Source organism: Peromyscus eremicus, chromosome 11 (assembly GCF_949786415.1).
Source record: "Peromyscus eremicus chromosome 11, PerEre_H2_v1, whole genome shotgun sequence".
Taxonomy (NCBI): Eukaryota; Metazoa; Chordata; class Mammalia; order Rodentia; family Cricetidae; genus Peromyscus; species Peromyscus eremicus.
This window is the reverse complement of record NC_081427.1, coordinates 7241056-7268411: the sequence shown is the minus strand read 5'-3', so window position 1 is coordinate 7268411 and position 27356 is coordinate 7241056. Positions and strand designations below refer to the sequence as shown.

The window sequence follows — 27356 nt, the reverse complement described above, 5'->3', positions numbered from 1 at the left end:
AATCCTGAATAAGTATCAATAGTGTGGTGTACATATTTCAATTTTCCAAATTCTGCAAAGTGAAACACGTCCATCTGCGAGATTTCATTCCTCTGAGTACCCTTTGGGTTACATCCTGCAGGTAATGGCGTTTGATTGTAGAAGGAACAAGTAGGACATTTCTTTACTATTTCTTTGGCTTGTTGCCAGGTTATGGAAAATCCTTTTTAAACCTTTACTATTTACATGATGTTTTTTATGAAATTCTGAGGCCTCCAGCACATTTCCTATCAATAATTTATCAATCTCATCATTGCCTTGTGCTAGAGGGCCTGGCAGACCAGTATGGAATCGGATGTGAGTTATATATAAAGGATGACTCCTTTTTCTGATTGTATCTTGTAATTGAATAAATAATGAAGTTAATTCTGAAGTATTGTGGATAAATTCTGCAGTCTCAATATGTAATACTACTCTTTCAGCATACTGAGAGTCAGTTACTACATTGAGAGGTTCTGAAAAATCCATTAATACCAACAGAATAGCATACAATTCTGATTTTTGAACTGAATTATAAGGACTTTGAACCACTTTACTTAAATTTTCTGATTTGTAACCTGCCTTTCCTTGTTTGTTGGCATCTGTATAAAATGTACGAACTCCAGATATGGGTTTTTTTCCTCACAATTCGAGGCAAGATCCAATCAGCTCTCTTTATAAGATCAATTCTATTGCTTTTGGGATATTTGCTGTTAATTTCTCCCAAAAAATTACTACAAGCTTTTTGCCAAGCTTCATTTTCTATCCATAATTTTTCAATATCCTCCTTAGTTAAAGGTGCAACAATTTCTGCTGGGTCTATTCCTGCTAACTGACGAAGTCTCAATTTTCCTTTCCAAATCAAGTCAGAGATTTTTTCTACATAAGTTTTTAATTTTTTATTTGGTTTGTTTGGTAAAAATATCCATTCTAATATAATATCTTCCCTTTGCATTAATATTCCTGTTGGAGAATGCCTAGAAGGTAAAATAACCAAAATGCAATCCAGCTTTGGATCAATACGATCTACGTGCCCTTCATGTACTTTCTTTTCTACCAAGGCCAATTCTTTCTCAGCTTCAGGTGATAATTCTCTTGGACTGTTCAAGTCCTTATCACCTTCTAAGGTTTTAAACAAATTATTCAGTTCATCATTTTTTACCCCAACAATAGTTCTTAGATGAGAAATGTCTCCAAATAATCTTTGAAAGTCATTAAGAGTCTGTACTCTATCTCTCCTAATTTGCACCTTTTGAGGTCTAATTTTTTGAAGTTCTATTTTATATCCTAAACAATTAATAGAATCTCCTCTTTGTATCTTTTCAGGGGCAATTTGTAAACCCCAGCAAGGCAAAATTTTCTTTACTTCTTCAAACATTCTTTCTAAAGTGTCTGCATTTGAGTCAGCTAATAAAATATCATCCATATAATGATAAATTATAGATTTAGGAAATTTTTTACGTACCACTTCTAATGGCTGTTTTACAAAATATTGGCACAAAGTTGGGCTATTCAACATTCCCTGTGGGAGAACCCTCCATTGAAATCTTTTAACCGGTTGAGAATTATTATAAGTAGGCACTGTGAAAGCAAATCTTTCTCTGTCTTTTTCTTGTAACAGTATTGAAAAGAAACAGTCTTTTAAATCAATAACTATGAGAGGCCATCCTTTTGGTAACAGAGTAGGCAAAGGAATTCCAGATTGTAAAGAGCCCATTGGCTGAATTACTTTGTTAATTGCTCTAAGGTCTGTTACCATTCTCCATTTACCAGATTTCTTTTTAACAACAAATACAGGAGAATTCCAAGGGCTGGTTGATTCTTCAATATGATGAGCATTTAACTGTTTGTCCACCAGCTCTTGTAAAGCCTGGAGTTTCTCTGTTGTTAAAGGCCATTGCTGAACCCATACAGGCTTATCTGTTGACCATTTTAAAGGTAGAGCTATTGGTGTTTTTGGAAAATTATCAGTTGTGCCCTGTTCTTGTATGACATGGATGGCTGGTGAGCACTCATTAGAATAATATCTTTTAATATTTCTCTCAGAAACATGTACTAATTTATGATTTGTTTCTGAGATTAGAGGGATATTAATCTGAGTATTCCATTGTTGTAACAAATCTCAACCCCACAGGTTCATAGCTATGTTAGCCATATATGGTTTTAATTTTCCTTTCTGTCCTTCTGGACCTATACATTCAAGCCATCTTGCACTTTGTTTCACTCGAGATAATGTCCCAATTCCTAACAGTTGAACGTTTACCTCCTGAAGAGGCCAAGTTGGATGCCAAAATTCTGGTGCAATTATGGTAATGTCAGCACCTGTGTCTACCAGACCAGACAACAAAACACCATTTATTTTTATTGTTAGTTTTGGTCTTTGTTCATTAATAGAAGTTTGCCAAAAAATTTTCTTTATGTTTTTTCCTGAATTCCCTATTTTCTCTGTTTCATCATCTCGACTAACATGATTTACCCCTATAGACATTTGGTTATTTAGTTGCTTTGATTAGGGGTTTCCTCTACAACTGCAGGAAAGGTTTGAACTGGATTTACTGTGGGGGCCTGCCTGAGGCCCCTCTGGGAGTTTCCCGAGGCTCGAGGCAGAGGATTACCCTGTCTTTCCCTTGTTGATCTACATTCGTTGATCCAGTGTTTTCCCTTACCACACCTTCTGCATACTCCAGAAGGAAGGGGCATTCTGTTGCCAGTGTTCCTTGAAGAAACATGATTTCTAGGAATAACCTGTTTACAATCCCTTTTCAAATGTCCTTGCTTTCCACATCCAAAACATCTAACATTGCTCAAACCTTTTGAAATTGCTTTTCCTACCCATATATCATCATGGTCATAAGCCTCAACATTAACTGTATCTCTAATCCAATCTTCCAAAGGTGCAGATCTTGCCTTTAACGGCCTGATTATCCTTTTGCATGCTGCATTTGCATTCTCAAAGGCCAAAGATTCAATTATTATCTGACTAGCCTCTGAATTCGGGACCATTTCCTGTACTGCTGAAGTCAATCTTTGTAAGAAATCTGTGAAAGATTCTTTTGGGCCCTGTATAACCTTTGTAAATGACTCAGTTTTTTTCCTGGTTCTTCAACTTTGTCCCATGCATTCAAAGCTGCCGTTCGACATAGAACTAGGGTTTGGACATCATATAAACTTTGTGTTTCTACTGAAGCATATTGGCCTTCTCCAATAAGCTGATCCTGACAGACTTGTATTCCGCTATCCCTCCATTGTTTTTCTATATTTTTAGCCTCATTATTGAACCACATTTTCCACTGGAGATGTTGTCCAGGTTCAAGAACAGCCTGTGCCAATTCCCGCCAGTCCTTTGGTATAATCCTATTACTAGTTGACCAGTTGTTTAACATTTGCTTTACATATGGGGAGTGCATGCCATAAGATGGTATTGCCTCCTTAAATCTTCGTAAGTCTAACATTTTAATTGGAGCCCAAGTATTTTGTTCATTCTCTTCATCAGGTAGCTGCTGTACCGCTACCGGATAAATTAAGGGTGATTGTGTGAAAACTGGCTTTCTTTCTGTAACCTTATGATCCAATTTTGAAACAACTTCACTGTTTATTTCTTCTGTCTGAGTTTGAATTCTCTATAATTCATTTTTACTAGTTTAATAGGTATTTCTAAGACTGTTATCCTGACACTTAAATTGACTATCTTTTTAAATAGTAAAATGAGGATAAGAAAAGTAATAAACTGAATAATTCGATCAATATTAACCTTTTCATATAGTTGTTCCATTGTCAGAGTGCCTAAAATTTCAAAGTCCAATTTTCTTCCAATGCACACATAAAGCCCATTTTTTTTAATGTAGAAAAAAAAATCTCTTTTAAATAGATATGTTAATTGACTTACCAAGTCTGGGTAGAACAGTAGAATCCCAGGGAATTTCAAAACAGCTTCCTGGTGTTCGAGGTGTGAATCCAGAGAGAGAGAGAGAGAGAGAGAGAGAGAGAGAGAGAGAGAGAGAGAGAGAGAAAGAGTAGCCGCTTGAGCCGAGTCAAGCCTTGGCTTTACGGGTATGGGCCCTATTTGGCAGGGCAGGCCTGAGTTGTTTGTAGCAGTTGCAAGTAGCTCCAGCTGCGGGTCAGTCAGGCCTGGGCCTGAGCTAGGCAGCCAGGCCGCCCAGGCCGGAAACCGGACCTGCCGCCATGCCAAGCCAAGCAGTTTTTAATGGATTCTTGTCACGTTGGGAGCCAAATGTAGATGTAACCAACCTTCTTATTAAATAAGAAACATAGAACCAATGCAAAGAAGAAAGCCAAGAAGTCAGAGCTAAGAGCTAAAACCTTACCCTTCCTCCTGCAGTGGTCCTACCTCTCCGAACTCACTACCCCTGTGTTAATGTCTTTATATAGTGTTCCTGTTCTGCCTTCTCATTGGTTGTAAACCCAACCACATGACCACCTCGTCACGGCCTGTCTGTATAGGCCTCCAGGTTTTCCTTGCTTGGTATTGAGATTAAAGGCATGTGTGTCCAATAATGGCTGTATCCCTGAACACACAGAGACTTACCCAGCTCTGCATACCAAGTGCTGGGATTACAAGTGTACGCCACCACTGCCCTGCTTTCCTATGGCTTGCTAATAGCTCTGACCCCTGGGCAACTTTATTTATTAACATACAAATAAAATTTTAATACAAATAAAATATCACCATAATATAGTTTATAATTGGTTATCTAATATCAAATGGTCATCCCTGGAAACATACATACAAGTAGCATTATACAGTTGAATAGGTTATGGTTATATTTAGGGATTCACATACACATACACACACATATACACCACCACCACCAACAACAACAACATTAGTGAATTAGTGAAAAAGAGGCCATAGATTTGAAAGACAGAAAAGATGGGTGGATATATGGGAGAATTTGAAGGGAGGAAAGAGAAAAGAGTAGTGATGTAATTGTACTATCATTTCAAAAAGAAAAGAAAAACAGACTGGTTTATAAATATTGTCTTAAGTACTTATTAACTGAACTTATGCAAATGGAGCCATCTTTCCCTGTTTTATATGATGAGTTTTCAATCATATCTGATAAGATTATTTTGAAATGTTAGTTGAGCAAAATATAAACATTTAAACTAGTTGTCAGAAGTTACTGAAATTCACTTGATATATTTATTTTTATTTTTATCTTATTTTTGTTAAATGGCTGTTGGTTACCTTTCCATCAACAAGCTACTTTACAACATTAATATAGTTTAAGAACAATTCTGCTTTGGCTCACAACATCAGAACTTTCAGCTGTGTCCATTTGCACCTTCTATGTTTGTGGAGAGTGTAATAGATGAGACTTGTGTACCTTATGTAGGTTGGGAAACAAAGAGACAGACAGGCAGAACTGGCCAGGGTCCCAGTAGCTCCTTCAATGGCACACTAATGTAGCTAGAGTTTTCCTGCCTGGCCCATGGTCAGGGCAAATCTCTCTCACCCGCCAGTCCCACAGCCACTCAGACCCGATCAAGTAAACACAGAGACTTATATTAGTTACAAACTGTATGGCCGTGGCAGGCTTCTTGCTAACTGTTCTTATATCTTAAATTAATCCATTTCCATTAATCTATACCTTGCCACGTGGCTCGTGGCTTACCGGGACCTTCCCACGCGGCTTGTCATGGTGGCGGCTGGCAGTGTCTCTCTGACTCAGCCTTCCACTTCCCAGAATTCTTCTCCTTGTCCCGCCTATACTTCCTGCCTAGCCAATGGCCAATCAGTGATTTATTTACTGACCAATCAGCAACATACTTGACATACAGACCATCCCACAGCACACTAACAGTGACCTAACTTTTTACTACAAGACCACATCCCCTAACAGTCCCTCTGTTCACAACAGTGCCACAATGGGTGACCACAGCTTTAGCACATGGACCTAGAATGAACTGCCTGTCCAAATTACAGAGATGCGGCTCATTAACTCCATCACTTCAAATGTTGTTTAATTATTCATTTTATTTAATTAGTTTTTCTGTAACAAGTGTGTGTGTGTGTGTGTGTGTGTGTGTGTGTGTGTGTGAGAGAGAGAGAGAGACAGAGAGAGAGACAGAGAGAGAGAGACAGAGAGAGAGACAGAGTATGTAAGGCCAGAAGCTGACCGGAAGTTATTCATAGTTACTTTCAAATTCATTTTTTGAGATTATGTCTCTCACTGAGCCCGGAGCTCACCAATTGGCTCCACTGGCAAGTGAGTTGTAGGACTCCCCTGTCTCCAAACTCCTCCCCCTCCCCTACCGACTGTAGTGCTACAGAGAGAGAGCATCACACCCAGCTCCTTACAGCACTGCTGGGGTTCTGGACTCAGGGCCTCATGCTTGTGCACTGTAATAGACACCTTTTCACTGAACCATCCTGTGCCTGTACACATGTTTCCTCAGAAGAAAAAGGAATGTGATTTATGAATAAACAGAGAGAGAGAGAGAGAGAGAGAGAGAGAGAGAGAAACTACAGTAACAACAATTAAAGAAAAAGAGACCACCAACTTGAATGAAACCATGGGAAGGTACATGGGAATGTCTGTCTGGAGGGAGGAAAGAAGGAATAGTGCAACTATATTTTAATCTCAAAGAACAAAAAAAAAGTAAAGCTAGGATTGTCAATGATTTAAGGTACATTGACAGATTGTATATTTTGACCCTCTTGTTTCATAAGGGCAGAGCCTGGTTCTTGCTGAAATGAAATGTGGGCAGGTAGTTTAGAGAAGAATTTAAGAAAATAATGAAGGTGGAAGAGGGCTCCATGTAATCCAATCACAGTCAGACCAAACTGTTCTTTCAATGGGAAGACATATACCACTGCCAGATCATAGTCACCGAGGAGAAGGTCGATGGCCTGGAAGCAAATGCATTGTATGAGCAGCACTGGGGCCTGGTCATCTTATAGTGTGTGTAAATGTGTCTGTTGGAGATGAGAACATCCTAAGGTCTGCTGATTCTGCCTCAGTTTGGTATAGGTGAAATGAGGAAGAGGAACTTGGATAGTTGGTTGTTGGGGCCATAAGACACAGATATAAATAAAAATAGGGTCTTTCTCTGAATCTCTACCACCTTGAACCATTTGTACTGTGTCTCTCCATTTGTAGAACTTTCTTCTCTGCAAATTGAAGGTGTTTATTCCTCAGTGGCTTGCCTCCAAAAGGTTTGTAGTCACTGGTTCCACTTTAGATTAAAAACAAAGCCGGGCGGTGGTGGCGCACGCCTTTAATCCCAGCACTCGGGAGGCAGAGCCAGGCGGATCTCTGTGAGTTCGAGGCCAGCCTGGGCTACCCAAGTGAGTTCCAGGAGAGGCACAAAGCTACACAGAGAAAACCTGTTTCGAAAAACAAACAAAAAAAAAAAAAAAAAGAAAAAAAAAAGATTAAAAACAACTGAAAATGAGTTAAAAATCATCAGTTCCCATCTTATAACTCAGGAAGTACTACCTAAGAACAAGTCATGTCTTCCTTTGTGCTTTTTCAGGGCAGCAGAGTAGAGGTAGTAATGATGATGGGACTCACAAGGACTGTGGGGTTGTTCCTAGGAGACATCATCTCCTTTGCACCTTCTTATCACTTGCTGAGTGCCTCTGCCAAATAAATTTATTATCTAGGAGATGGTGGGAAGGAAGTCATAGTCCTAAGGTGCTTTGAAAAAAAGTAGATACTGAAATTGACTGGCAGTGTCTTTAGGGAGCTGGGCTAAGTTTAAAGGCTAGCAACAGATGAGAAGCCAACAACACAATGTTTAGAAATTTGAATTTGTTTGGAGTGATGTGAATGGTCATTTTTAGTTTGTTGTCTTCTCTAAAGCTAAACACTAAAAACTGGAACCAGAGACTATAGTGAGTAATCTTGGTACGTCCTCTCATTTGCACTTCAAATAGAGAAAGGGCTTTGGACTCCTCTTCCCAGGCACCATGCCCAAAGCTTCACAGATCATCAGATGGGTACCACCATTTGCATTTTTCAGTGGCCCAAGGATATGCGTTGTTTTTATTTGGGTGTGGGGCATTTCTCTAGAAAGTACCCAAGATCAGTACTGTACTATGAACATGAAGATGTCTGTGTACACACATACATACTTGAGTGTAGGGCCAGATAATGATCTTCAAAATATTACTAATACTTAGAGATACACATGTGAAAATATTTCTTAAATCGGAAAAGAACAGCTTGACTGGTCTCAGAACCTATACTCAGAAACAGTATTGCTAACTTCTCTGAATACTCAATGGCACCACTCTCATTCCTACCAACGATTCAGCAGAGAGCCAGGCAGGGAAGAAAGACTGTTGGCTTTGCCCATCCTCTGTATTTGATCCTCCTCCATTTCCCTGCACAGTGGAACATATGCTGAGAACTATAATGCATTGAGAACTCTTAGTCACTTACATAAACACATTAGACATTTGGACTGCCATTTGTGTGCTCATAGTCAGTCATGGTTTTGTGTTTTATGTCTGGACTTAAAACTTCCCCAAGTGTAGGTTTGAAGATGGTTATTGACTTCATTTTAGTGGCAAGGAGACTGGCACACAGTCATTCAGGTTTTTTTGGCAAGTTTGTTTGATTGCACAGCCCTAGCTTTTGCACAGGTCTTCTTAACCTACAGGTGACTGCAATAATAGAAGGGAAGCCTTCTGTAGGCAGAGCACCAAGTGGGAGATCCTGTGCTATAGGGAGCTGATGCTTAGAGAGGCTATGGTGTGGTGGTACCGTGTTCCCCAAAATACTGTGCACTCTAATAAACTTATCTGGGGTCAGAGACAGAACAGCCACTAGACACAAAGGCTAGAAAATGGTGGCACACACGCCTTTAATCCTAGCATTCCAGAGGTAGAAATCCCTCTGGATCTCTGTGAGTTCAAGGCCACATTGGAAACAGCCAGGCATAGTGACACACGCCTTTAATCCCAAGAAGTGAGCCTTTAATCCCAGGGAGTGATGGCAAAAACAGAGAGATATATAAGGCGTGAAGACCAGAAACTAGAAGCATTTGGCTGGTTAAGCTTTTAGGCTTCTAGTAGCAGTTCAGCTGAGATTCATTCTGATATGAGGACTTAGAGGCTTCCAGTCTGAGGAAATAGGATCAGCTGAGGAACTGGCAAGGTGAGGAAGCTGTGGCTTGTTCTGCTTCTTTGATCTTCCAGCATTCACCCCAATAACTGGCCTCAGGTTTGATTTTATTAATAAGACTCTTTAAGATTCATGCTACACTATGGGGTGGTTTGCCTGGGCCTTGCCTCTGCTGCCTTTTCTAGGTCTCTTGTCTAAAATTCCCAACTGTGTATAGATTCCCAACTTCCTTTCTAGGACTGCCCCCTGTCAGTGTCACACATGGGAGCACATGCCTGTAAATATGCATGTTTCCATAGTCCTTTTTTTTCCCCCACATGTGCAGGATGTCCCCCTTGTCCTCTTCACAAGACATTACTTTTGGAAACCTGTTCTCTTCAAGGTACCCACCTAAGGTGTTCCCTTTCTTCAAAAAATGTTCCGAGTTTCATGTTGCATATGGAGGCATAAGCTAGCCAAGTTTTCTAGAACTTTCCTCCATAGCATATCAAGAGAAAAGTTGAAGAGACAAAAGAATATAGCAAACAGGCTACTGTTGTGATTTGAAGAACAGTTTTCAGAAACCATTTGAAAAACATGTTAGCACTCAGTGACTGATGTGTAGCACTCATGACAGTAGCCCCAGTCCCTGCTCCCCACCTGTCTCTATCTGCAGTTACTGGGATGGTCTTCTCAAAGCTATACCCTTGACCTGATTTGGCTGGTACTTGTCTCCATTCCTGGTGCAGAGCAGTGTGTCTATTTCTCTCTTTCTTTTCATTTATTTATTTATTTATTTACTTTTGTTTTTTTTGAGACAGTGTTACTCTGTGTAGTTTTGAAGTCTGTCCTGGAACTCGCTCTGTAGACCAGGCTGGCCTCGAACTCACAGAGATCCACCTGCCTCTGCCTCCTGAGTGCTGTGATTAAAGGTGTGCGCCACCACTGCCCGGCATATCTATTTCTGATAGCTTGTGTCTACATGGCACCCTTCCCTCCCCAGCAGTGAATGTTACTTACATTTGTTTCTTATTGCTGTTGAGATTGTTTTTCTCTTCATGCCATAGAAGTAACTTTAACATAAGCTATTATTACACATTGTTGTTCTTTGATTTCTCTGAAGCCCCCTGACCTTTTGCTTGTTAAGGTGCACTTTCCCTTTTTGTTCAGTTTTCTCCTGAGGTACTGGAGTATACTTGCATTGACTATCTCCTCTTCTCAAGGTGTTTCTACTGCCACAGTGCCTCCTCTTCCTGATGCTGTGGAGGCTCTGATGATTTCATCCTGAGGCAGAAGCACCTCTTTTGATAGAGGCCCAAAAGCTACATTCTAGAATCTACTGTACCTCAAATTTATGTTTTCCTTCGTCTGTTGACACAGCCATATCTGAATGGAATGGCAGAAGTCACATAGCCAGTACATCTGCTTGACAAAGATCCAGAAGAGCTGAGCCAAATGATGGCTGCCTTGTCACCTTTGGTTTTCATCTCCACCTGTTACATACTTGGGCACTTTTAATATTTGTACAATTTGAGGACATTGGATTGATGAAAAATTCCTTATGAATCATTTATGCCTTCTCCCAGGAATGCTGCTTCTAAGCTTATCCAGGGAAGTTCTGAACATACTATCCCCCCCCAACTTTGAGGGAGATATTCTTATCTACTTGAAGGTCTTCCTTATGCCTTGGAAGTTGTGACACATAAAGAAGAAGCCAGAGGTCTCTTTATGAGGCTATGAGATATTCTTGAAACATTTGTCCCTATACTTACACTGGAACAAGATATTCAAAACAAAGTAAATTCAAAAAGGTCAACAAGATCTGGTGGGCTAGAGGAGTTGGCCACAGCTCAGATTACAAGCCTCTTCCCACTGTTCACTCAGACAATTACATGGCATACAACTCTGCCCTACATAGAGACATATTGATAAGTAAAGTATGGAAAGATGATAAAAGTATGAGATGTTAGGACCTCCCTCTCTTAGAAGTTAGCTAATTAGAGCCACTATAATGTCATATGACCAAGGAACAACAGAATGCCAAGATTAGACATATAGACAAATTCTATAAGGATATAAATGTGAACATTGATTGTAATTACTGCAGCTTTAGCCTGAGAATCTTTCCTGGGCACTCTGAACACTGAGAATTAGTAATATATTGCTTGAGACATGGCAAAATGGCCAGGGTGGTTGAAGGTTTTGTTTTGGTCTAGTGTCCTTGAAGCAACCAAAACAACCAGCCTGAGCACAGGCTGTCATATGCCTCTAGATTCTCAAAAACTGGTTTATGGGGTTTATGAATAAGAATGATAACTGTTTATTAATGATGTCAGAACTTGAGGGAAAATGATTGAAAATGATAACTCTGTTCTGTCATAGTTTATTAATGAGGACTAAAAGATGAGCAAAAGGAAGCAAAGCACATGTCCAAAAACAAAAATGATATGATCTATGTTTTGGAACATCATGAATGTATCCCTGCTAACTAAATTCTGTATAAATAAAGAAACACTCTGGCTGCTAGTCAGTCAGGCTGCAAGATTCTCCCGACCACCATGGCCTGGTTCACTTCCTTCTCCTGCCGACTCCTTACACCCTCTGTAGGACCCATCCACCACTGGGGGATGGCTCCTGGCAGTCTGTGCTCTGCTGTGTCCTTTGCATGTTCCCTATTGAAATTGGTAGTTTTCTTGTGTCTGATTTCTGAATTACATATGAGTTGCAAAGCTGATTGAACTATTGACAGTATCAGTTTCCTTGTGAAAACTGGTGAATTTTGTGCTTCCAAGCTGAACCCAACCAGCAAGACAGATGCTGGTACACAGACTAGAGTCAGAGTCTAAGAATAAAACCCAATGAGAGGAAAGAATAGACCCTGGAAGAAGAGTTGTGTTTCATCTTCCTTAAGTTAAACTTATTTTCAGAGTCAAGTGCCCACGTCCTCTTTCTAATTCACACCAACCCTAGCAGGCAATGGGAGCATGCATCTGTCCCTGGCATACACACTGCACAGTACACAGCTCTCTCACCAGTCTCAAATGCACATCTCTTGAGAAGTCAGATGACCCTATTCTCTGTTTCAGAGAGCTGTGTCCCATATTAGTAACAGGGTGGTGTTTTGTCCCCCACATCACTACCTGTTTTTACTTGTCATTCTCTTGATGTTTATGGACTTTGGCTTTTGGGATCTATTAAAGGTAACATGCTCTCTGTTTGTGTTTTGCAGAAACTATCTCTTCAGATTACAGCTTGAGGATCTGTCTCTCATCCAGGTAGGTGCAATTTGTTTTCCGTAAGTTTTCATTTTTCCACCTCAAGGAGCTGAAGACAGATGCATGTAAAGTTGTTGATCAGGGTGAACAAGGTTCATTTCCCCAGTGGTCAGGCCCTAGGACTCTTAGCTGCCTTACCTGATGTGAAACACCACCTCTTTTAATTTCCAATTAGCCATTTCCTCCTGCATGTGGTCTCTTCACTCCCTGGATGTCATTCTGACTTTCTTTTCATCAGATGATAACAGCACAAGGGACATCCCTTGAGTCCTGAAAGCATCTCTAGTTAGAGCGGGTATTGATTGTTTAGCTTGATGCATCTAGCTATCATGTTCTGATGAAACCCCCTTTTCTCCTCTGTTTATCATTATGTAACTATGAATGCACTGGGTAAAGGCCACATAAAGTGAAGAGAAAATATTAACCTTTAAAAATGAAACTTGTTTCTGTTGCCACTTGGAGAATGAACTTGACATCCTTGTGCTTGACTGTTTATTTTAGTGCAGATCTGATCACTGGAGCTTCTTTTCTCCCTCTAGTCTCTTAGGAAATTGTGCCAGGCAGGGTCTTCTTGAAGGGAAAAGAGGGGAGATACACAAAACTCCCCTACCAGTGTTCCCACGCTTCCTGCAGACTGTGTTGGAATCCCTGGGTTGTGAATAGTTTGGAAAATGGGCTTGAAACAATTTTAGAATTGTTTCAAGCTCTACTGTCCCAGGCTCTAAGGAGTTACTGGGCAGAAGTTGATCCTTTTTGTCTAGAATGCTTGTGCTTGTGAACATTCCAAAACACTAGTACTCGAGTTTAATATCAGATTCATCTTTCATTTTCCAATGTCTTAAAATAAGAAACTCCATAATCAGCTAATATTGCTATCCTTGTCCCTGGACTTGTTATCCAGCACTAGGCTTATTAGTCATTATCAATTTCTTCATTGACAAAATAGCCACCAATTACCTTAACCATATGCTATCCATATTCAATAAGGATAACTGAAACCACTCAAAGGAGGTGAAGCACAGTTGTTGTTCCACAGTTGTATATAGCTTTTGCTTTTTAAGTGCTGTAGATGGATAAATCTTGGTAATAGTTTTATTGTGTTGGACACCAAATTGCCTGCTCAGTGAAGTTTCGTGTACAACTTTAGCTGAACTGACTGATTGTTAAAATGTGAGTTTATTAATAAGCAATCAAAATGATCAGCAAGCTGCAGGTACTCTCTTAAATTAAACAAAACAGTCCCAGAAATGCAGAGACTGAAGGATGTCACTTATATGTAAATCAAATGACTAATTCAAAGTAGCAGGGAAAAGAATGGCTACTGAAGGCTTGAAAGATGCGGAAAAGATTGGAAAGACCTTGGCCAAAGTATGCACAATTCCAGGTAGAGAGCAGTAATAACTCTAAGAGACCTCTTGTACAGCTTCGTAATTTCAGTTTTAATAACTGTACTGTGTACTTTAAAATTGCTACATACAGATTTTAAAAGTTCTATCCACAGAATAATAGTAAATGTTTTAGGTAGTACACAGATTATGTAGCTTGAAGCTATTCTGCAATATATATACATATAATAAAATCATGTTATATTTATAAATATATATAATTTAAATTTTACTGAAAACCAAGCAACAGTTTAAAACAAAAATTTTAACATAATTTTAAAAATTATAATAAATAATATGAAATCTATACCATTCAATATATAATATGTTCATTTCTTTTCTCATGGTATAATACAATATCTAGCTTCTCATCTGTGAAACATGGGCTGTGAGTTGGGGTGATGACTTACTTAGACCTGCATTCAATCGCAGAACTAATGTGATAGGCAGGGTGGTGGTATGCAGCACTTATGATCTCAATGGCAGGGAAGTGGATCAGGTGGATGGATCCCTGGGCCTTGGCTTACTGCCTAGAAAGTCTAGCATACTTGATGAATTCCAGACCAGTAGAGACCCTGCTTCCAATTAAAAATAAAAGGCGAATTTTGCTTGCAGTGGTCCCCTGTCTTCCACATGCATACACATTCATGAAAGAATAGACTCTCACAGAATTGTGCATCTGCACACACATGAATATTACACCCACCCTAACACAGGCACATAGTAGGTGTGCAAATGTGTGCAAAGAAGCATGAAAGAAACAAGTGTGGTGTTTATTTGTTTCCTCCTTTCCTAGCTCTTGGGTTTTGAGGTTCTAGAAGCATTAAATTCCAGGAAAGTGAGCACAGTTTACAAACAGAAGTTCCCACTGTGGGAAGCCAGTATTTCTTGGAGAGATGATGATTCTAGGATAGAGAAAGGGTGATGTCAGATTAGAATGAAGGAGCTTGTTTTAGAAAGGGAGGAGGTGTTCAGAGATGGATGATGATCTGGCAGGACACAGAAGCCATCTGGGAGTGGGCTCCCTGAAGAAATGGAAAATTGACTGCCAGGAGATGGTAGAAGTAGCAGATTATTGAACATTGAATCAGATAAGAATTTGTGAGCATATGTTAGCATTAAAATAATAAAAATGAGGCAAAAAAGCCAACTAAAATATTGAAGGAAAAATCTATTAGAAAATTAGGATTTGGCAAGCATCACACTGAAAACCCCATGACATAAACATGATCCTTGGGTGGTAAATTTATTAATTGGATTTGAAGACAACCAGAATATTGGTATTATCATGGCACTTATAAAGATAATGGTTATTAATTGCACATGGAAAACTTGCACCTTGACAGTGAAGAACCTTCCTATTAACCTATAACCAATCAGTGTATCATGACTTCAGTAGTAATGGGCCAAGTATCTATGATTTTTTTGTACTGAGGAAGCAGCAGAGTTTCCATGACAACTTACCAAAAAATTATAACCAATCTCATCATACAGAAACATCACTCAAGCCCAGATAAACATCTGACAAAAATCTGGCTTCAAACTTTCAAGCATTACAGTCAAGTGATGCATGTGTATCTGAATAAAGAGTTGCTTCTTCCAAAAAGAGAACACGTAAATATATCTATCAAGATATAATACTTACTCCAAACTGATGCTTAAAACACGCTCTTTTTCATGCTACAAGTGGCACTTTTGAGACAACTCAAAAATTTGAAGGTCAGTAGATAAGATAGAATCTTAATGTCCTATAAATATACAAATATTAATCCCCTGATTTGCGTAATTACGATGGTAAGTGTTATGGAAGAGAATGCCCTTATTTTTTTGGAAAACCATAACAAAATGTATGGGGCTGCTATGGTTTGAATGTGAAATGTCTTCCACAGGCTTGTGTGTCTGGACACTTGTCCTTAGCTGATGGTACTGTTTGGGAACATTGTGGGATCTTTAGAGGTGGAGCCCTGATGGAAGAAGAAAGTCACAGCACTGGGCTGGAGGGTAGGGATGAGGTGGGGGCTTCATAAGCCAGCTCGACTTTCTCTTCATTTTCTACTTTTTGCCTGTGGATGCAGTGCGACCAGACTTCCTGGTCCTGCTGCTAAGGCTTTCCTGCTACGATCCATGACAGAATGCAGTTCTTGGAACTGTGAGCCAGAATGAAGCCTTTCTCACTTAAATTTCATTTTGTTTGGTATTTAACCACAGCAAAGTGAAAAGTAACTAATGAAGGAATAAAGGGCATCACATTTGTAAGTTCCTCATGAGTGACTTAAGTCGTATGTGTGTACTTGCCGCAAACACCTACAAAGTGAATACTTTGATAACATTAATGGGGAAGTTGGGATAAAAATCATAATTAGGGGCTGGAGAGATGGCTCAGAGGTTAAGAGCACTGACTGTTCTTCCAGAGGTCCTGAGTTCAATTCCCAGCAACCACATGGTGGCTCACAACCATCTGTAATGAGATCTGGTGCCCTCTTCTGGCTTGCAGGAATACATGCAAGCAGAACACTGTAAACATAAAAAATAAACAACATAATAAATAAATAAATAAATAAATCATAATTATTCATAAAAATCACATCATAATAAATGCAGAGAGCTCCAGGCATGTAGTTACTATTAAGCTGAGAATAGCATGTTGCAAGGGCAAGGAGACTAATTGCCTTCCCAAGTGTCACTTCCTTTTGCCAGGACTACCTTTGACAGGGTCACATGAAGGTTGTCTACAGCAGAGAGCACTCTTACTGAAAAAGAGAAGCATGTCAGTCTTGCCACCCAGAGTAACTTCAGTCTGCTCACACAGACTGGGGAAGATAGTGACATCTTACTGGCGGTTTTCAAAACACAGCTCAGATAATGAGAGCCACCCTCCACCCGCTGGAGCGCATGCCAAGCAGTACAGCTCTCCTGTCAAGTGTCTGTGTCTGCAGGACTGTGGCCTGTTGTTTATTTAGTGTTACTAGAGATAAAGCTAACAATTTTTTTCAACACTATTTGTTTCTCATATGTCCCCAGGAAACAGGTCTCGTTGAATTCCATGAATATTTTATTTTTATTTAAATGACTACTTCCAAGGGTGAAAAAATAATAATGGAATAAACACTGGCAAACAAAGGGCTGCATTGTTCTAATGACTGGGTCATCCGAGAAGCCTGAGGATGGCTCAGTCCATAAAGACACTTGCTGCTGAACCCCAATCCTGAGTATGCTCTCAGGAATCACATGGTAAATCTACATGCATGCACGTGCGCGAGAGAGCACACACACACACACACACACACACACACACGAGAGAGGGAGAGAGAATGTGTGTGTGTGTGCGTGTGTGTGTGTGCTAAAATAAAATGTAATATTAAGTCTTAGGTACTTCTATATTATCTGTTAATCTCAATGAAAAAATAAAGATACATAGTGTATCTTTTATTACTGTAGCCCAATATTGCCATTCTAACATGGGATTATTACAGGAAGTAGCTGAGATATTCCGACTTCATTGTAAGTATCAAGGCTTGTTTGCATTTTGTGTCTCTAGCCTGCATTAGCTGAACCGGCCATGTTGGGTATTCAGTGCTTCTGTTGGACAGTGCAGTTGTGAGGAGGAACAGGATATTTGTAACTTCTGTGATTTCAGTTGCTTTATACAAAGATTATTTTCTGCTAGAGAGAACCGAGATTAAATTATATACCTTAGGTTAGCAGTTTTTTTTTCCCTCTCCTCTCCAAAGACTTAAAAAAAAAATCAGATACTATAAAAAGAGAGATCTGAGACCGTGGAGGACACCAAATCTGAAAGAAAAAAAAACGTCAAATTCAAGGGGATGTTAATAAAAATGGCTTCTCTGCATCCTCTGTGTGTGGCTGGGCAGGGCTAGCTGTTGCTCCCTCTACTAGACATCATGGCCTCCTTTGCTTGGCTGGTTTCTGACCCATCTCTCTCACCACCTTGGACACTTCTACCTTTTCTGCTGGTGTCAAGCTGCTTCTTGGACCCCCATACACTGGGTGTTCCCACATTCAAGTATGTTCCTTTGTAGCCAGCCCTTTCTTGGCTTGACCTTCTTCATGGACAAAAATAAGTGAATCCTCCATTCTCATGTCAGTCATTTGCTTTGGATCCTACCATCGAAAGGAAGGTTGGCTGGTGGTCCTGAGGGGTTTCTCAGAGCTATAGCTTTTCTTTCTGATCAGTTCTCATGCCTCACGTGGCAACCATCCTGTGCTTTATTTCTCTCAATGTGCTTACTCACTGCATTAAGACACCAGGCAGCATCAACCACTGACATGAATATTCTAACCTCTTGACACACCATATATTTCATTCTTTCTTTACCTTTATTTAAGGTACATTTATTTACAGCATGTGTGTGTGTGTGTGTGTGTGTGTGTGTGTGTGTGTGTGTGTGTGTGTTGTGTGTGTGTGGCAGAAGGGGGTGTTTGTGTATGAACCATGACACATGAGGAGATCAGAAGACAACCCCAGGAAGTCAGTTTTCCTCCTCTGCCATTTGGGATAGGGACAGAACTCAGGTCCTTAGACTTGGAGGCAAGCACCTGTACCTAATGAGGCATTTTGTCAGTTCCTACTTTGTCTTTCTAAAGTTCATATTACTGAGGTATGAGATAGACTTCTCAGAAATGCTCTGAAAGAGACACTTGAAAATGTCCACTCTCGGCTCTGTGGAAATCTCAGGACTAGGGTGAACAGGCAAACCCAGACTCTGGAATGTTCTTCTTTACACACCAGCCCCTGCAGTCTCTATTCTCTCTACTCTCCTGTTCAGTTCCTTTGTCTCAGTTTCCTGTCATGTCTTCAGTTTGGATGAGCATCAGTGCTGAGCCAGCACATGTGGAATGGTGTTCCTCTCCTCTTCTCTGTAGTGAATTTCTCAGTGGTCAAGAAACTCCAGGAGGGTCAGGGTGTTCTACACTGTAGGGTGTCCGTCAAACATTGTTATTTGTTGTGAGATATTTGTACACTGTATGAAGATGTATTGCTGTGATTGGTGTAAAAAGGCTCAACATCCAACAGCTATGCAGGAGATATAGGTGGAATTTCCGACGAGAGAAAGGAAGAGAAGGAGGAATGTAGGCATGTAAGAGAAGCCAGGAGACACATAGAAGAAACAGAAGGTACAAGATGGAAGAGAGTTAACGCCATGTGATAGAACATCAATTAATAGAAGTGGGTTAATTTAAGTTATAAAAGCTAGTTAGGAACAAGCCTAAGCTATAGACTGAGCTTTCGTAATTAATAAGAAGTCTCCGTATCATTATTTGGGAGCTGGCTGGCTGGACAGAGTAAGACTTGCTAGAATTATTGGCGTTGATCTAGCTTTGTGGATCCCTGCTGAAATCCTAAGTATTCTGTGGAATTGTTACCAGAGAAACGTCATTATGAGGTCATATTTCCTGAGAGACCTGATGCAAGGGGCTGGAACAGAGTAAACAACTACTGCCAATTGGAGGATACTTCTGCCCACATGGACCTCATTGCACCAGTTAACAGAGGCATCAGCAGTGAAGTCTTGGAAGCCTTGAGTGGAGACTGGGATACAGTCGCTCCTTTACTTACTCTGAGTGCATATGATGTGTTTGAAGCAAATCTCCACTGTCATCACAGGAATATTCCCATGTACATATGCCGCAAAGTGGCTACATGTGGATTGTTCATTATGACTTCAAGCAGACATACTTTAATATGTAAAGAGAAACACCCAAGAGCTGCTTTTCATTACAGAAATTAAACCTGTTTTTCATCAGTGACTTGAGAATCCAGCATCAGTGTTGTATCACTTACAGGGCACCTTTCCACCGAGAAATGGTGGCAGATGTCCTGGCACACTGTTCATCAGCCATGCCTGTTGAAGACTAGTCATTCTCTGATGTAGTAAGTGTGCCATTCTATGTCTCTGTCTCCTGCTTTGTGTTGTCGTAAGAGATTCAAACCTCTATCATCACATTCCTTCTTGCCTCAATGATGACCTTTGTTTTAGGGGAAAAACTCTTTCATAAAACCAGAAGAACACAGCTTCCTGGAGAACTGAGCAACCACATGTGCTGCCACAGCCTGTGGTGGAATCCCACTGGACAGGTCCCGAAGAGTACAAAGGAAAACTTCAGCTCACCACTCACCATCTCTGGGGAAATAGCTCAAAAGCTGCACTCATGACCCTTGGTTTACCAAAGAAAAGAATTCCCCGACTTTCTCACAACATCGAGGACAAGCACAAATACAGAAATCTGAGTTTTCTCTCACCACTGGCCTCTTTATGACTTCTAATGTCTGGTCTCTCTCACTCCATAGTCACAGTGGGCAGAAAACCTTGTCAGAAGCTACAGCAGGTGTTAATTTCTTTTTCTGTGTATCCATGATTGGGAATTGACTCTCAACTTGTGTCAGTGTTTAAGCCAGCTGTTCCCAAACAGGGCAGTTTTTATTTTTTCTCCTGAGGTATTTGACAATGTCTAGGACACTCTTCATGGTCACGATTGTATATATCCTGCACTGCATAGAGCAGTGCCTCCCACCCAGCAAAGCATTCTTTTATTCTGCACGGCTTACTGCCAAGACTACACTCCTTTGCTGCTACCACAGTTATCACATATTTTGAATATGCCAGATTTCTGGTTCATGACTTGATGTTTATTACTTCATTGCATCTAGAAGATTTATGATATTCTAGGAAATTCATCTTTTTAGATTTTTCTTAATATAAATAATCCACAATATGTTTAAACCCTTGGTGACCATGCCTAAAGAATCTGTTGTGATTCTTGGGTTTAAATTGCCTCCTTTTATTAATATGAGATTAAATTTAAAAATGAATTAAGTCAATTTATAACATACACTCTAATGGGTCATAACACTCTGATATAACTACCCTCAGCTGGAAAGCTCTAGAATCTAAAGAATGATTAACTAATTAATAATTTAGAATAATTATTCCAAAGAGATAGTCACATTGATTAATTTTTTAAATTATGTTTTGTATTTATTGAGTTGGGAGAGCCTGACCTCCCCCGGGGCTCAGAGAAATCATGACTCCAAAGCATCATCTCCCATTTGTCTTTCTTTACCACATGTTCTAAAAATCATAGTTTTCTAGAAGCAGAAGGATTTGATTACATCCTTTCAAGGGTCAACGAATTAAGGCATGTTGATCATAAAGTTTTATTATACACAGCTCTGCCTGCTTATTTGCATATAGTTAGCATGCAATCATGGCTATCTGTGGATGCCAATCAGAGGACCTGAGCAGCCCCAGCATAGATCATCAGAGCTTGAAGTATTTATGTTTTCATCTTAACAATATGTGTTTTAGTCTCATGTCTGAGTGATAGCAACTTTTCAATGAGTATTTCCTGACTGAAGAGGGGAGTGAATACAATGTGAATCAGGGTCATATGTTTTTGTTGTTGTTTCACATTCTCACACAGTGTTTGGTTGATGAGTTTCTTTGTGCTTCCTTACATGATAGAGAGTCTGATGAAGACCTTGGCTAATAGCCTGGAACCCAAGTGGCCCCTCTTTCTGTATCTGTTAGTGTCTTACATCTTGCTCACTGGTCAGGATTTCTGCCAAGCACTATTGTGTCTACCAGTCTGTTCAAACACTTTCATTCCCTCCCTTTGTAGCTTCTTGGAAGATTTGTTGTTGAATAGGTGGTCTTCACACAGAGCCTGGCTGAACTTTCACCTGTTCCACAATATCCTTACCAAGTTGGGTAGACTCCCATCAACAGGCAATCTTTTCCCCCTCCCTCATTGAACAGATGTAAGACTCATTTCTCCATGTCTGACATTACAAGGCAGGCTTTGTGGGACGCTGTTACATGTTGCCATTTGGGAACACCATGAGTTTTAGTTGACAGTGACCCTCATCCTCACCCCACCTTTTTCAGAGTAGCCTGGGAGAGTGAGCAGAGATCTGCATGAGCATCCATTCTCAGTCAAATTCCACTGGCTGTAACTTAGTCCTGTGTTCTGCAACAGTTACAAGGCAGGCTGGGAAATGTAGCTTCTCTGCCTACCTAGGGTGAACAGTAAATACAGGCATCACACATGAGCAGGGAATAGCAACACAGCTGGGAGAACAAGATGGAGCCCATGAATGTGCCTCTCTGTTCTCTTCCTCTAACCTACCTACTTAATTTTTTTTTACTGTACACAAACAGATTTATTCATGCCTCAGACATTTTTGTGAATAATAAGCATGGTACTCTGAGGAAGCCACTTAACCTCTCTGGACCTCAATTTTCTCTACAGCACATTTTGGAGAGGAGACTCAAGAATTGTGGATTATCCCTGAAGTCCTTGTCAGCCCTAGAATTTTAAGCATCATGCTTGCTTGCCCTTCAGTCTTTGCTTGAATGATCCCTGTTTCTGCATCTTTAAGGAAAGCAGTCCCTATTAACTTGGTGTACTGTTTATTTGGTAGAGTTTTAAAGTTGTAATCATGGTGAAATAATGATGTCAGTCACGGCAATAAGAATGACCACACATTTATTGTGCCCCTACCCTGCATTCGGCTGTTAGAAAGCAACATTTCAGTTGTAGAGAATTGCTAAGGTTTGTGTACAATTTAATCTTATTGACGAATTCAGGCTCAGGGCACAGGTGCCTGCATCAAGGTTTTCAATTCATATGTGGTCAAGCTCAATCTCAGTGAGGGTGTGGAGGACTTCAGATGAACTGCTTGCTTCATCTCTATCTAGTATTGTACTCATTTGAACCATTTGTGATGCTACCTATATTGACCCCTGTTTTATAACAACTGCAGATGTTACTGTGTAATTGTCATTTATACTGTGGTTTAAGGTCAGGGTCCCTGGACCCTCCTCTAACACAAGGATTCACGATGTGTGGTCTATTGAAGGTAAGGATTCAGCAGGTGAGGACTGGAGAAGATTGCCAAGAAAAGGAACAGGCCAAGCTGCTCTCAGAGCTGGAGCACACCCTCAGCCAGATCACACAGGGCAGTAAGGATCACAAATCAGCCCAAGGCTCATGCTGCTTGGGCAAAAAGGATAGCCATTTACGCACAGTTCCCGATGCCCTTCAATTAACCCTATGTCTTGCTGTGTTTGGAGACAAAGTGACATAACTCTCCAGTGCAGTGGCTCTTATCAGCCAAGAGTAATTCCCCAGAAGTGGGCAGAGTCTCAGCCAATGACAGGGTGCTCTGGTCTGTACATAGACCCGGGCAAGGTGCCAATTCATCCAGTGTAATGGATACTGCTCAAAGTTTTCAGGAATATTATTTAAGTTTGTTCAGTATTCTAGACCCTTACTACACAGTCACCTCTGCTCAAAAGAAACAAACAAACACACAAGAGCAAAATGCCCGTCATCAAAACAAGTGAAGTAAATGGAGTTTTATATCTTTGTGTCTTGCCATTTGTGAATTTCTGCTTTTCAGTCTCAAATAAATAAATAGATAGATAGATAGATAGATAGATAGATAGATAGATAGATAGATAGAATATACGTGCATGTTTTTCTTCAGCTGTGTAGATGATTTAGTTTCATGAAAAGAGGTCAGGAAATGTCTATAAGCCAATAGCAAACACTGTCTGACAATCCCCGGCTCTAGATAAATGGAGGGTTGATTCAATGATCTGAATTCATTTCTGCTTTCCTTTTCAAAAGGGCCTGGTGCCTGACATAACTGCTGGAGGATGTGTGGGCTAGAATTCTCTGCCCTGTTTCCATTTCCTTTCCTGTCCTGTCCCTCCCCAGACGCTGACACTGATAGATAAGGGGGTATGCTAGGAAACCCCACTGTTTCTACCTTTAATAGTACACTTCTTATATGGGCCAGAGATTATATATTGTGGAAGCTAGAGGTTTCTAGTTACCTAGAGGGTAAGTAAAAAAGAAAAGGAAAGCCCTAGAGAAAAATAAATGAAAAAATATGGGTCACATCTCCCTGACATTCTGTAGAGTGAGTGGATTGAAACTCTTCATCTGGTGAACCCATGAGTCATTTGTCGTCATAAATTTACCCAGGACCACAATAGAAGTAGACAGAGCAACTGTGGATACAGGTGTACTGGGCACTGCTCTATCTTGGCATGTCTATCAAACACAACTTCTACCCTGCCCTCTATTGATACTTTAATAGTATGCATGTTACTTCATTAGATAAAAATGCTCAGTCTATTTACATCAAGTCTCACCGGTTTTAGTGCTATCACCCCTTTACCAAGTGTTCCAGCTAGTTTGATGTCAACTTGACTAAAAGCTAGTGATGTCTGAAAGGAAGAAACCTCCATTGAGAAAATGCCTTCATAAGATCCAGATGTAAAGCATTTCTTAATTAGTGTTGATGGGGGAGGAACCTGGCCATTGTGAGTGGTGCCATCCTGGGCTGATGGTCCTGGATTCTATAGGAAAGCAGGCTGATCAAGCCACAATGGCAATCTAATAAGCAGCACCTCAGCTCTTGCCTCCAGGTTGCTGCCCTAACTGCTTTTGATGATGAACTATTATATGGAACTGTGAATGAAATAAACCCTTTCCTCCCCAGGTTGTTTTGGTCATGGTACTTGATCACAAGAATAGTAGCCCTAGGACACTAAGTGATACCACATGATGTTATATAGATTGACTGAACAATTTAACTTTTTATTTTAATGCAGCCATATTCAACTTTTAGGCATCCTCAACTTTTCTGTAAATATGCTCTAGAGAACACACAGAGAAGTTTGAATGAAGACATTCCCTACTGAGAGTAGTATATTCTGTCCAAACATGGACATAAATATTTAGGATGTTATATCAATAATTTCCAAGGAGTACTTACATAGCTCTTTGCTAAAATAATTTCAATTATCATTTGAATAAATAGGTAAATTTAAAATACATCCGAGTTTCAAGAAAATATATCTATGATTGAAGATAGTGGAAAGAAAACTGTGTGATCACCTTTTTGTCAACAAGTAGGTTAATTCCAAAACTGTTGTATAACAATGGAAACATCTAGAAACATAAGAAAAGGAACATGTGTATACATATGTTTATAATATATGTAATATATTACAATATAATATATAATGTTTGTATATACACATATATGAATGTATAGCCTTTAAGAATTCTTCACATTTTGAGTATATATATATATATATATATATATATATAGAGAGAGAGAGAGAGAGAGAGAGAGAGATAGGGGGGAGGTGTTAGCTAGCCAGCTAGATATATGAGAGATAGCTAGATGATGGATGTGAAGATTTTCAAAAACAGGAAGCATCCTCTCCTTGTAAACCAAATGGGGAAAATTGTAAACTAAAATGCATTAAGAATGCTAGATAACAGCCAGAGATAATTACTTCAGAAGAAAGAGGAACAGTGCAAAGAATACAAAACCACACAAATTAAAAGCCCTACATTGCATGTCATTCAACAAAGTGCTCCAGCAATTCTGTGTGAGATGGAAGACCAATGTCAGTGAGTACCGTGGCTCTCCCCAGATATGTCATGTTGCAGCAATAGAAAAGATTTAAAGGTCATTACCTTACAGAAGAAACTAAAACAGGATAAAACTATGTTGGGTTACTTTAGAAGCTAAGTCTTGATGAGACAGCTGCCTCTGACAAAGAGGAACCATATATTGACAGGGGCAGTAAAGATGTGCACCGGAGACTCAATTCGTTGTGAACGCATGCTACCTCTTTCTTGTAATAAATACTAAACTTTGAAATTATGAGGGCTCAGCTATAGAATTTCTAGCCTAAAAAAGGGTAAAATTAATTAGCCATGTTACTGAAATTCTGAGGGTATAAATTCCAAGTGTATTCTTGATTGAAAACAGAAAAGCCAGGGCTTAGGATCTAGAATGAATGAGAAGCATTGGTAACACCCTTTATCCAAATGAAATATATTCCAAGTCACCCAGTGGGTGAGTGATCTGGTCACAACAAACCCTGTAAGTAATGGGGTTTCCCACATAGTAAGTTTAGTTCATAAATTCGGCATAGTGACGAATTAGCAGAAGCAAAATAGTCCAGTTGGCTGGGGAGATCACCAAAAGCCTAAAATGTTTGCTATATATATGAACATTAAGACCTGATTTTGGATCCCCAGGCCCCATGTAAGAGGTGGACTTGTACATGTGTTCATGATCCTAATACTTGGGGTCCAGACATGAGGATCCCAAGTCAACAAAGCTTAGAAAACAAAAAAATAGTACAAGATGTGGAAAGTAGTGGAGGAGGGCATCTGATATTGAGTTCTGGCCTTCAAGGGTGTATCAAGTTCGCATATCCCCCCTTACCTCCTCACACACATGCATACACCACACACTAGTTTATTTATACACCCAGATGAGAATTCACACAATTATAAGAATATGCTGTGACAAAAGCATGTGAGGTATGCGAACTTTGTCTCTCTCTCTCTCTAAATGGGTGACAGGCACCCCCAAACCACCTCTGTCTATATCATAACTGAGACATATGATAAGCAACTCAGAGGTGGGAGAATAACCCCATGCATGTAGAAGAAACCATGTCATACATGGCATCCAGGGAGAAAGCATGGATTTCACGATTGTGATCCTTTAGTGTGCTTAACTCTGGGGAAGTCTCATTCTTCCCCTATGAGCACTTGTTAATTGCCTGTAGATGAAGAGCATCCATGGGCTCAGCCTGAGGCAATTTTCCCCTCCCATGTCAGCATGTCAGCTGGTGTTGGAATTGTTCAGGTCTTGTTTAAGCAGCCATATTGTTGAGATTTTGTGGGTGTAGTTTCCCTGTCATATACAGAAGACAGTCTTGTAGACTTCCTGGTCCTAAAAATATACATATAAGCAACACTAATTAGATGCAGCAGGTTACATTTATATATTTATTTGCTTATGTGCATTATGTAACAATGATAAATACAGAGTAAAATGCCATGGATTTGATAAGAGCAGGAGGAAGGAAGGGGCATGGGAAAGACTGGAGGGAGGAGGAAGAATGATATAATTATATTTTAGTTTTAAAAAAGTGAATTAAAAATTAAGGGGGAAAGTTTTCAAAATTCCTTAAAAGACTTATTAATTTTTTTCTGGATGTTTTCCATTTAATATTTTCAAACCACAGATGATTTCGTGTAACTAAAGCTTGGAGAGTGGAGTAGTGGATAAAGGGTCCACTTAAAATCAAACTTGCAGGCTTGTGGTGATATTGTATTCCCCAGTATATTGTGCACCCTAATAAACTTATCTGGGGTCAGAGCAGCCAGTAGACAGACAAAGAGGCCAGAAAATGGTGGCGCACACACACACCTTTAATCCTAGCATTCTGGAGGCAGAGATCCATTTGGATCTCTGTGAGTTCAAAACTACACTGGAAATAGCCAGGCATGGTGACACATGCCTTTAATCCCAGGAAGTGAGGGCAGGAAGCAGAAAGGTATTTAAGGCGTGAGGACCAGGAACTAGAGCTTTTTTAAGCTTTTAGCTTTTAGTAGCAGTTCAGCTGAGATCAATTCAGATGAAGACTCAGAGGCTTCCAGTTTGAGGAAACAGGATCAGCTGAGGAATTGGTGAGGTGAGGTAGCTGTGGCTGGTTCTGTTTTTCTGATCTTTCAGCATTCACCCCAATACTTGG

The 27356-nt window shown here is 40.0% G+C and overlaps 1 protein-coding gene across 1 annotated transcript in view; it reads left to right on the top strand.

The window, feature by feature from the left end:
* Positions 1–27356, top strand: part of Sema5a (semaphorin 5A) — a 485625-nt gene that overhangs the window by 240788 nt on the left and 217481 nt on the right. Inside the window, exon 5 of the mRNA XM_059276245.1 lies at positions 12322–12367. Within this exon, the coding sequence (XP_059132228.1) occupies positions 12322–12367 (46 nt within the window). The remainder of the gene's footprint in view (positions 1–12321; positions 12368–27356) is intronic.